At 39.4% G+C, this 12,482-nt stretch overlaps 1 protein-coding gene and 1 long non-coding RNA gene across 2 annotated transcripts; both read left to right on the forward strand.

Moving 5' to 3' along the window:
- Positions 1-907: 907 nt before the first annotated feature.
- LOC121764252 lies at positions 908-1,255 on the forward strand. The gene has a single exon (XM_042160304.1). It carries the CDS (start codon positions 908-910, stop codon positions 1,253-1,255), a length of 348 nt encoding a protein of 115 aa, XP_042016238.1.
- Positions 1,256-8,889: 7,634 nt separating this feature from the next.
- LOC121765024 lies at positions 8,890-9,589 on the forward strand. Its single transcript, XR_006042703.1, has 2 exons — positions 8,890-9,254; positions 9,344-9,589. It is a non-coding gene; the product is annotated as an uncharacterized LOC121765024 (long non-coding RNA).
- Positions 9,590-12,482: the final 2,893 nt, after the last annotated feature.

The following is a 12,482-nucleotide window of genomic DNA, read 5'->3' on the forward strand; positions in this document are numbered from 1 at the left end:
CGGGTATCACACCAGAAGGGCTCTTTTCAAACCAAAAGAAAAAGTTTTTGAGTGAAACCCGCATGTATGTAAGGGAAGACCCTTTACTCTTTCGTATTGGCAGCGATGGAGTAATTCGGAGACGTGTGGGAGAGCATGAACACAATCAGATTTTGTCCGCTTGCCATGATTCTGCGTATGGCGGCCACTTTGGAGCATGTCGCACTGCATTTAAAGTGCTCCAATCCAGATTCTTTTGGCCATCGATCTTCAAGGATGCAAAGGCCTATGTTGAGAGATGTGATAGTTGTCAAAGAACAGGCAATATCTCGTGGAGGAATGAAATGCCAATGAACAACATCCACGAGGTAGAACTCTTTGATGTGTGGGAATAGACTTTATGGGACCATTTCCCAAGTCTAATGGGCAACAATACATTCTTGTAGCTGTTGATTATGTATCTAAGTGAGTAGAGGCCTCAGTAACCAATGATGCCAAAGTTGTCTTTAAGTTCATCGAGAAACATATCTTTAACCAGTTCGGGACACCATGAGCTATCATCAGCGACGGAGGAACACATTTTTGCAATAAGCTTTTTTCAAACCTCCTTAGCTAATACGGTGTTCAGCATAAAGTTGCTACCCCATACCATCCCCAAACTAGTGGCTAAGTGGAAGTTTCGAATCGTGAGATCAAGAGGATGTTGGAGAAAGTACTTAAGCCGTCTCGCAAAGATTGGGCGGAAAAGTTAGATGATGCATTGTGAGCATATCGTACGGCTTACAAGACTCCAATTGGAACTTCGCCATACAAGATGGTTTTTGGAAAAGCCGGTCACTTGCCGGTTGAATTTGAGCATAAAGCTTATTGGGCTTTGCAAAAGCTCAACTTAGACTAAGAGGTTGAAGTTGAGAAGAGAATGTTCGATATGAATGAGATTGATGAGTTTAGGCTACACGCTTGTGAGAGTGTTGATCTCTACAAGGAATGTGCCAAGAAGATACATGATGCATCTATTAAGCCTCGTCAATTTCATGAAGGACAGCTGGTTCTTTTGTACAACTCTAGGATAATGCTCTTCCGGGGAAAACTCAAGTCAAGATGGTGGGGTCCCTATGTGGTGCACAAGGTGTACCCCTATGGTGCTGTTGACATTCAAGACCCGAAAAATGACAAGTTGTGGAAAGTTAATTGCCAACGATTGAAGACCTATGTTGGTGGTGAAAGTGGTAAGGAAGCAAGAGAGGTGGTCACACTAGAGAGTCCGAAAGTGTAGACCGAGGATGAAGAAGGTCGAGCCAACGACTATAAAAAAAGGCGCTGATTGGGAGGCAACCGAAGTCTTTTATTGTTATTTTATTTTTGCTTTCATATATTGGGGGTTTTGTTTGCTCAATTCTTTCCCTCAATATTTATTTTGAATTGAGCATTTTTTATTTTTGTTTTTTGTGTAGGAGTGAAGATGTAGGTCGTATCTCTGCTGTTGGAAAAAAGAGTCGCCCAACCCACCCACCCATGAGCTTCACAATGACAGGGGAGTATCTTTATACACACCTAATAATTGTCTTTTGCCTTGGGGACAATGTAGAATTTTAGTTTGCGGGAGGGTTGAAATTCCGAATTCTGTGTGTGCATGTTAGAATGATTTCCTATGGATTGTTACTTGCTCATACTTGTTGGGAGTCACTAAGTGGACTTAGCTTTTCCTGTGAACTTGTGCTATGAACTCAGTTGTCACTTACTTGCTTATGGAGAACAAAGAGTCTTACTTGTTAATTTAGGAAAGAGTAGTGTTCTTTGGTATCCGATTTCGTGAGCTAAGGAGAGAGATTTCGGTTTTGAAAAATGAGTTAAAAAATCTTTATGGTTAATTTGCATAATTTTAGTAGGACTTGAATATATTTTGTTGATGTCGATGCACAAAAATGATCTAGGTATTAGGACTAAAAGCCTCATTGCCAAAATATCACATGCCTGACCCTACATAAACCTCTAGCGAGCCAGTTTGAGCCTTATAGCCTAATTTCTTTGTTTAAATTTTGAAGTCACTATACTAGCCTACATGATATATCCTTATATTAGCCCTTCTTTTCAGTCCTTGTCACTAAAATTGAGGTGCTAGCACATCTTTGGGTAGTTGTTATTGGTGGCAAGAAAAAAGGCCATAAGTTTAGATGCTTGTTATGTAATATCTAATTTATGCTTGAGAAATAAAGTGCAAAGTTGCTAAGTTAAAAAAATAAAAAGGAAAAAGAGGCGACCTGTTCATAGAGAAAAAGCCAAGGCAAAAAAAACTCAAATTAGTGCTCGAAAGAAAGAAAAAAAAGTAGTAGCTTGATTTGTCACGTTGAAAAATCTTAAGTTTGGGGGTGGTAAGCTGTGGAAATTTCATGCTTAATTATTATGAGGCTTTGGGAGATGTTGTCCTTGAAGGGGTTGGCAGCGGATCACATTATTATGAAGCTAACGGATCACATAATACTGATCTATTTAGCAGATTATTTAGATAAATTCTATTCGCGTAATTATCACATGTATCATGCTAATAACTTTAATTTTAAACATGCTTTAGCACAAACAATTCCTAAAACATGCTTACTACGGAGTTAGCCAATTTACCTTTGTTGATTCACTTAAGAATCGAAGATGGCTTGCCTCTTCTCCACGTGAAGATCTTGAGAACTCGACCTCGGATCTTCTGACTGGTGTCCCGGACTGTAGACTGATATTTGTGTGGGCAAATCTCACCAGTGTACTAGGACGTAAATAATGAAGACAGAAATCTACTCACGGAAAGAGAGCAATTTTCGATCCTTTCTCAAAGATGAGGGGGACGAAAATTATGATGTGGAAAAAGTGTATTTTCTGTCTACTTTATTCTCCTATTTATATTAAGTCACATATTGGGCCCAGTCAGGGATCTAAGGAAGAATTTGGACATGGCCTCACCCAATTAGCTTTTTTCTAATTAAATTGAACCCACAATTTAATACAAGTTTATATTGGAATATTACAAGCAGCCACTACAAAAATAATATTGCACTGCCTTTCCAAATCCGAAATTACAAGTATTACAGGTTTCTTTTTATGTGTGTAATTCTTTTCTCGTGCTTAAGATAGAAACATCCATTAATTAATAAATGTCTGCTATGGACTTAATTAATTAACATATTTTAATCTCCAAGAGTGGACTTAGCAAGAAACTCTTATTTATTATTCATAGAGTAATAAAACTCTAACTAGCCAGGTTTCGAATAATAAAACCTTGTTTCGAGCTCCTCTTGTGGACGTTATCAAACAAGATCACCACTACCCAATATACCTGGATCGTTGGGTGACGAAAAACCCGCACCTTTGGTAAGTCAAAGTAGTAGATACTCAATATCGTATGCTCAATGCTAACGTACATTGATTAAGAAATTAATTATCAAGACCTCGTCTTTCAGTAGATAGCATAAAGACTCGTCTTGCTGTTAGATCCATTCAGTGCTATACCACACCAACGTCATCTTATTTCAATAAGGCTTAGAAATAATTGGACTGACATTGCAACCTTTCACGATAGGTAGTCTAGGCCTATCTAGGTTGTGAAATTATTATTTTTCTTTGTTCAGGACTGACCGCGTACCTTAAATTGAGCGCAACCCACAACCGGTCTACTAAAATAAAGACTTAGACTTTGTTATATTCGCTTGTACATTTAAATATGCAATAAACATCCATTAAATGTAAAACATAACAACATCATGACAAAATTAATCTGTTGCATTCATTGGAAAATAATAATTAGAGTTTTACAGTATTCAATCACTCAAAAGGTGATTTCTAGTATACAAACCCTAACAATCTCCCACTTATACTCAAACATCTTTCGAGTATACAAAACAGTAGTGCACACGTCTAAATTTCTCCCACTTATACTGAAAGCGAGTTGAGGTCTTGAATGAGTCAAACTTCCATCCCTTCAACGTGGCCCTCGAACGGTTTCACCGCCAATGCATTTGTAAAAGGATCTGCTAGGTTGTTCTCTGACGCAATCTTGACCACTTTTATGTCTCCTCTCTGCACTATATCCCTGATGATGTTTGCTCGCTTTGTGAGCTCTTGGTTCTTTCGAATTTGCCACAGCACCAGAATTGTCACAATAAACGGTGATGCTCTTGGGCAGATTCGTAACCACACCTAAATCCATATGGAAGTTCTTGAACCATACTGCCTCTTTTACAGCCTCCGAAGTGGCCACATACTCGGCTTCCATGGTCGAGTCCGTGATATATTTCTGTTTCACACTCTTCCAAATTACGGCTACACCGCCTAAGGTGAACACATATCCTGAAGTAGATTTTCTCGAGTCCTGATCAGCTTGAAAGTCTGAGTCAGTATATCCCAAAGGACAGAGCTCGACTGCATTGTAAACTAGAGCATAGTCCTTAGTCCGTTTAAGGTACTTGAGTATGTTCTTTACGGCAGTCCAATGTCCTTGGCCCGGATTTGACTGATATCTTGCCACCATGCCAACAAAAAAGCAAATATCAGGTCTCGTACAAAGCATAGCATACATGAGACTTCCAACTGCCAAAACATATGGAATCCTTCTCATTGCTTGTATCTCAGACGGCGTTTTGGGGCACATCTCTTGAGATAGATGGATGCCATGTCTAAAAGGTAAGAAACCTTTCTTGGCATCATGCATGCTAAAATGACTAAGTACTGTGTTGATGTAAGGTTCTTGAGATAAGAACAACATCTTCTTTTCTCGATTCCGTAGATCCTTGATCACGTGGATGTGTCCCGCGTCTCCCATATCCTTCATTTCGAACTGGTATGTCAACCAAGTTCGTACTGACGACAACATCTTTTTATTATTTCCAATTAGAAGAATGTCATCTACATATAAAACTAAGAACACTACATTCCCCTTTTCAACCTTCTTATACACACAGCTTTCATTTGGGCACTTTTCGAATCCAAACTTTTGAACAGTTTGATCGAAACACTGGTTCCATGATCTAGATGCTTGCTTAAGGCCATAAATAGCCTTATTAAGCTTCCAAACCATGTGTTCTTTGCCCTTTATGGCATATCCTTCGGGTTGTTCCATGTAGATGGTCTCCTCAAAACCGCCATTTAGAAACAATGTCTTAACGTCCATCTGCCATACATCCCAATCCATATAAGCTGCTATAGACAATAGTATCCAGATCGATTTGAGCATGGCCACTGGGGAGAAAGTCTCGTCGTAATCGACACCTTCCTTTTGGGTATACCCCTTAGCCACTAGTCTTGCCTAGAAGACTTTAACTCGTCCATCGGGTCCACGTTTACGTTTATATATCCATTTACCCCTTAAAGTCTTTAAACTTGTCAAAAGACTTTGACTTGTGACGCATCAAATAGACATATCCAATTTTCGAGAAGTCATCAATAAAAGTGATGAAGTATCGAAAACCACCCCTTGCCTCTGTAGACATTGGTCCGCATACATCGGAATGAACGAGCTCAAGTACTTCCTTGGCCATATTGCCCTTAACCTTAAAAGGCCTCTTGGTCATCTTGCCTTCTAAGCATGACTCACACTTATGAAAAGTTTCCTCCTCTAGACCTTTAATAAGGTCTTGTTGAATAAGAGAATGGATCCTCCTTTCATTGACATGACCAAGTCTAAGGTGCCATAAGCACGTTTCGTTCACTGAACTTGAAGCTTCCTTTCGTTTCTTTGAAATTTTCGATGTTGTATTGAGTTCTGATTTGCGATTATTAAACTGTGTAGAAGTGATTGTGTATAGATTGTTTTCCATGATACCACGACAGATATAAGAACCATCTTTCTTAATAACACAATTGTCATTAAAAGAAATCGAATTTCTATCAAAAGCTAATTTAGAAACTGAAATTTAATTTCTTCTAAAAGAGGTATCAACAAAACATTCTTCAAAATTAAAAATCTATCACTACTAAAACGCAAATAAATGTCTCCCACTGCAACGACAACAACTTTGGTAGCGTCGCCCAGCTGGACTTCGATCTCACGATCATGTAGCCATCTTGTCACCTGCATTAAGTCAGGATCAAAACAAATATGATCAGTAGCTCCTGTGTCAATAACCCAAGTGCAAGTAGATGTCGAAGCCAAACAAGACTCGACTACTAAAGCTTGGTGCATACCTGTAGCCTTGCCCCTTTTAGGACAGTCTGGCTTCCAATGCCCCTTCTCACCACACTTGAAACACTTCCCCGATGGCTTCTTATTTGCCCTTTTCTTCTTCTTTCCCTTAGCCACTTTGCCCGATTCTGAGTTCGGTGCCTTCCTTTTTCCTATGCTAGGCTTGAAGCCAGAGGAACGAGGTGCTGAAGTCATCATGGCAGCCTTAGCCTGGACCATAAGGTCCTCTGCTGACTGAAGTTCAGTCAATAGTTCTGCCAAGGTGTAATTCCTTTTGTTCATCTCAAAGTTGTGCTTCACTTGCTGGAAGCTAGGGGGAAGACTTTGAAGGATGATTGTTACCTGGGACTCGGGATCGATCGTCCCTCCCAACACCTCAATCTGGTTGAGGTGGCCCATCATCTCGAGGACATGGTCCCTCACAGACGAGCCTTCCTTCATTGTCTTCGACATGATACTACGAAAGACTTGAGACTTAGCCGTTCGATTCTGAGTACCAAAAAGATTCTTGAGATTCTGCATAATTTTAGTGGCAGTTTCCATGGCAGAATGCTGATGCTTGAGTACTGAAGACATAGATGCCAACATGTAGCACTTAGCCATCTCATTCGCCTTATGCCACTTTCTATGTGCATCTCTGAGTCCTACCGCAGCGTTAGCCGCCGGTACTGGAGGTCGCGGGGTTGTGAGCACAAAGTTGTACTCTTCAGCTGTATGAACGATGTCCAAATTTTGTTTCCATTCTATGTAATTTTGGCCCTCGAGTTTGTTTTCTTTGAGAATTGCAGAAAGAGGATTGAACGACATATTGACGATTTGGTTTGCACTTCAAAACAGAATATTTACCATTTGTCATAAACTTATGTAAGAAGTTTGATTAGATTAACTATAAAACTTTTCAAAATCTTACAACTGTAAAATTAAAATTTTGTACCCTTCATAGGAAGTCAATACGCATTAAAATCTTACAATTTTACTGGTCACAACACCGACGAATAGTCTAGAGACCACAGAGTGGCATGGCCGCCTAATGTTGCCTAAGCAAGACCATCTCTTTAGCATTACAGAGTCTCATTTCTACAACTGTCACGACCGCACTAGCTAAGGATAGCATAGTCGGGGAACCGTGACTAGGGGTGGGGGTATAAGAAGCGGGGAAAGAAATAAGGGAAAATAAAATCAAACATTGGTTGCGAGACATGACTAATTAAGTGCTGATACATAGAAGAAAGATACTCAATTATGAAAACTCGAGTAATTGTTTGTAAAAATTTCAAAATATCAGAGTTTTGAACAAAATAGACTTGAGTCTTTTCAGATGCACAACGGAAGCAAATGAACGCGGTTCCATGTGTGAAGACATAAACCTCCGAGAGTCAAAATCTGACTGAATTAAATGCCTTGTCTCAATAGCACTTCCTCCACCACTTCGCTGCTCAACCTGCACATTTAGAAATATATGCAGGGCTGAGTACAAAAGTACTCAGTAAACACATTGCCGAAAAATACAAATATACATTTGAAAATATTGTCAAGCCATCATCACAGTAACACTCGGGGTTTTATTGAAAAGACCTGAGCTTACTAAAATATTCACATTGGACTGCAGTCCCTTTTTCATGTACTTAGTCATATCTGATCACATTGTGCCGTCGAGATGGTGTTCTCGCACGGTCACCTTCTCTGCCCAACATGTCAGAGGTTTCCATGTGCCGGGAAGGTGGCCACCTTCCACGGTCACCTTCTCTGCCGTTCACGGTCAGAGGTTCCAAGTAGGGACACCACCCTACCAAGACTCAAAATCGAATTGATTCACATATATCATCATTCATAATTCACTTGGCCAAACAGATAGGCATCATACACAAAACATTTATGGCAAGACAACATCTTTATAAATCACGAACATGTGTTCGAGTTTTCATATAATACGATTTGTATTTTAGTATAAGAAAGCTCACCTCAAGTTCTTAATTCGAAATTATTTTCTTTCCCATGATGTCACATCTCGCTTGCGAGGAATCACCTTTAGCATTTAAATAACACATAAATCAACACCACAAAACAAGCTAATAAATAAAATGCATGCATTCTAAGGCATTGATTATTCTATCAATACGATTATGAATTCTTTTATCTCATTTCTCGGTTTTCGCGTATTTTTGATTATTCGGCGGCCGCCCAAGGTTCCTCCGTTGGCTTCTCGTATTTCCCTTCACGATATCGAATTAAAATCCCAAAATTATCTAAGTGCATAAATTAATCATCGAAATATTTTCCCTCACAATTATATTTATTTTGAAACTTGGGGTAAATTATTCATACTTCAAAATTATTTCGGAATTTAATTAAATAATTTCGTCACGATTAATTATCGGCCCAAAGATTTATTTAAAAGCCTCAAAACTTAATTATTTCCCCACCTTATATCTCCAATTTAATTAAGAAGCCCCAACAAAATAAAAAGAGCCCAAACAAAACATTTAATTAATGAGGCCCAATTCTTTTAAAAATAAAAGTACCAACTTAAATAAAATCCCAAAACTTATACTCCCATCCTGAACACACGTACACACTGCCATCCCACTTTTCTAAAACAAAAACAAAGACTAAAATTTTAAGGGCATAAAATAATTAAGAACCAACTATTTCTACATTCAAAATCTCGTTGCTCTCTTTCTCCCCAAAACCGTAGGTTACCCCTCTCCCTCTCTACTATAATTCTCCAACCAAGAATACCCCCGATTTCAAAAGTTGAACAAACAGAAATTAGAGCTCCGTCACCCCGCACCAATTGACCGGTCACCGCTGCTGCGTCGCCGTGCCTGTTTGCTCCTCTGTCGCTGCGCTGCCGCTGCTGCCACGAATCCGCCATCGCGAATCCACCGCCGTCGGCTCCTCCTTGCATCATCTCCTCTCTCTCGGATCTGCCGCCACCGCGGATCCGCCTCCGTCGCCCAGCCACCATCCAAGCCGCCATCGCCGTCAAACGCTGGGAGACGCTGCTGCTGGCCGCGTCCATGCCCTCTGCGGTCGCCACGGGTCTGCTCGCTGTTCGAACAGCCCCGAAACGACACCGCGCAGCCCCGAAACCAATCCGAACCAACCGCAAGTAAAGTTCTTACGTTGATTTCATGAAATTAAAGTTTGATTCTTTGATTCGGTTTTGTTTTGGTTACTAGATTATTGGATTGGTTACAGTGTTACGAGATGCACAAAATTGAGGCTATTATAGAGGAATTGAGGTACCTTTGGAGAGGAGAAATTGTCTAGCAGCAAAAGGAATTGTATTCACGGCAGTTTGGTTGTTTGTTTTTTTCCTTCCTCTCAAACTGTGATGTCAAGCAAATTGTGGCAGTAGTTAGTAGATTGCGATTTTGCACTCGCCGATCATTCAAAGATTTGGAATTGAATTTGAAGGGGTTATACCTTTTGTTTGATCGAGCAGTTGCGATTGCAAGGGGATTTCACTATGTTGGTTTCCTCCGATTTTGAATGTGAGGTGTGTGAATGATTCGTAAATGTGTACATATACAAGGATGCAAGTGGAGACTTATCTTTTAAAAATATTCTTTGTTAGATGATAGGATATGATTTGCCTCCTAATTAAATGCAACATTTAATGCTGTGTTGAAAAGAATCGATCCTCTGGATCTACCCTCTCTCTTTTTTATATATATTTTATTTGTTTATTAAAGTAATTATTTGAGTATTTATTCACTTGTTCATTTAATTTGGTGTATGTATAATCGGTTCAAGTTCGTGATTGTCCGCGTTGAAGTACCCGATTTTTCTTAGAACGCAGGATGTATAGATTAAATTTTTGTTGGACTTTTGTTGGATGTATCGGACATTAAAATTTTAATTATGGGACTTTACTTATTTATTTAAATTTATAATATTCATATAAGTGTAATAATTTTACGTGTTCTATTCACTTTCCTATCGTCAAAACAAACAACAACGACAATATATCGTAGCTCAGATTTAAATCGCATAAAAGTCACTTATATAAATAATCAAGCTAATAATATAGTTTATAATAATATCGGCTTAGCGGGTCGTTACAACAACACACTCCCATAACAATGTTCATGTGCTGCTAACAAGATCAAGATATCTCATAAATCCTGTGTGAACTTCTGAATCTCGTAGTTTCTTAGGATTATTGTCCCCACAGAGCAGGTGGCGATAATATTGGAAACTACATTCTAGTTCATACTATTTATATTTGAGAAGTCCACCCTCATGAACTTGCTGTTTTCTTAGGATTATTGTCCCCACAGAGCAGGTGGCGATAATATTAGAAAAAGGCTTCATAAATTGCAGACCAATTGATGGAGACCATATACAAACATTGAGTTCGTAATTATAGCTTAGATATTTGGGTTATGGTTTTTCTTTAATTATCCTTAGCCTTAGGGTAGAGAAAGGCTTTATTAAATTCTGTTGGTATTTAATTTTCTGGATAATTAAATCTTTAGATTAATGTTGTTATCTTCCTTTAGGAAATTGTTGTTCTAGAATTTAATTCTTATTCATATCTACTATAAGGTATGTCTAAAATAAACAAATTATTTAATCCTTAATAAGACATGAAAAATAAATTCAAATTATTTCCTTGTTCAAGATTAGGAAGAGATATTTTATTATTTAATGAATTCATATATATCTATCCTTATTAGGATCTTAGATATATAAATATTAGGAAACTATTAAATTATCTTATCCATATCATCTAGGAATCAAAATAATATTATTTATTTCCATATATATAGAATATAATAAAAATATTCCTTAAATCTAGATTAATATTAGGAAACTATGAAATTATTCTCATCCACATCATCTAGGAATCAAAATAATATCATTTATTTCCATAGATACAGATAATAATAAAAATATTCCTAAAATCTATGCAAATCTTCCATGAAGATTTTTTTCCATTAAATAATAATATTTTAATGATATCTTTTAATAAAATAATTAAATAATCATTAAAATAATCCTTCATCGTTATCTCATCGTACGAAGTTCGCACGAACGATGAACGACGAAAATCCGACAAGTTCTTCGTCGGACCACGACGCATGCTGCATCTCGGCCACCGGCACGCAGGTGGCGCTCCAGCATCTCGGCCAGCGGCTCGTCGGGTGTCGCCTCCGTCTCGGCCAGGAGCGCGCTCGGAGGTGCGACTCCTCTCGGCCAGCAGCGAGCGCCCGTCTTGGCTCCGTGTTCCGTCGGGTGGCTCGAGCTCTCGGCCAGTAGTGCGCACGGTGGCGCGGCTGCTCTCGGCCAGCTCGGACCGCCCATCTCGGTCCATCTCACTCCAGCTCTTCCCACTGCCCCAACCAGCGACACGCCAACAGGCGCGACGCTCTTGGCCAGGTGTTCCGTCGGGTGGCGTCGGACCTTCCGCCTAGGGTTCGGCCTGGCGTCTCGGCACCTCGGCACGTTCTCGGTCGTTTCGATCTCGATGCGGGTTCCGCCTGGGTTTGCGGTCTCGGCCGGCGACGTGCACGAGCCCATGCTCGTCTGCGCGTCGCCTTATGACCGCGATCCCTTGGCTCCCACTCAATCGACATCCCTACCTCGATCGCATGTGGTACGTTCGAGCGATTCAAGTTCTTTGATTCGACAGTTCTTGAGTTCAACATGCATAAAAATTTAAACAAAAACACAAGAACATTCTTCGCAATCAAATTGGACATGCAAACTTGAATTTCGCAAAATTTAAATCCAAATAATCAGAGCCAAAGGCTGGCTCTGATACCAATTGAAGGGGTTGGCAGCGGAAGCGTGTAGAATATCCGATCACATAAATTTGATCTATTTAGCAGATTATTCAGACGTATTCTATTCGCGCAATTATCACATGTATCATGCTCATAACTTGAATTAAAACATGCTTTAGCATATAAAATCCCTAAAACATGCTTACTACGGAATTAGCCAATTTACCTCGTTGATTCAATCAAGATCTTCAATACAAGACCTCGGATCTTCTGACTGGTGTCCCGGACTATACGCTGATATTTGTGTGGGCAAATCTCACCAACGTACTAGGACTCGAATAATGGAAGACAGAAACTGCTCACGGAGGAGGCACAAATTTCGAACTCTCTCTCTCTAGAGGGGGACGAAATTTTTATTTTGGAAAAAAGTGTTTTCTGCCTCCTTTATTCTCCTATTTATATTAAGTCACAAATTGGGCCCAGTCAGGGATCTAAGGAAGAATTGGATCAGGCCTCACCCAATTAGTTTTTTACTAATTAAATTGAACCCACAATTTAATATAAGCTTATATTGGAATATTACAAGCAACCACTACAGAAGTAAT

This window comes from Salvia splendens, chromosome 14 (assembly GCF_004379255.2).
Source record: "Salvia splendens isolate huo1 chromosome 14, SspV2, whole genome shotgun sequence".
Taxonomy (NCBI): Eukaryota; Viridiplantae; Streptophyta; class Magnoliopsida; order Lamiales; family Lamiaceae; genus Salvia; species Salvia splendens.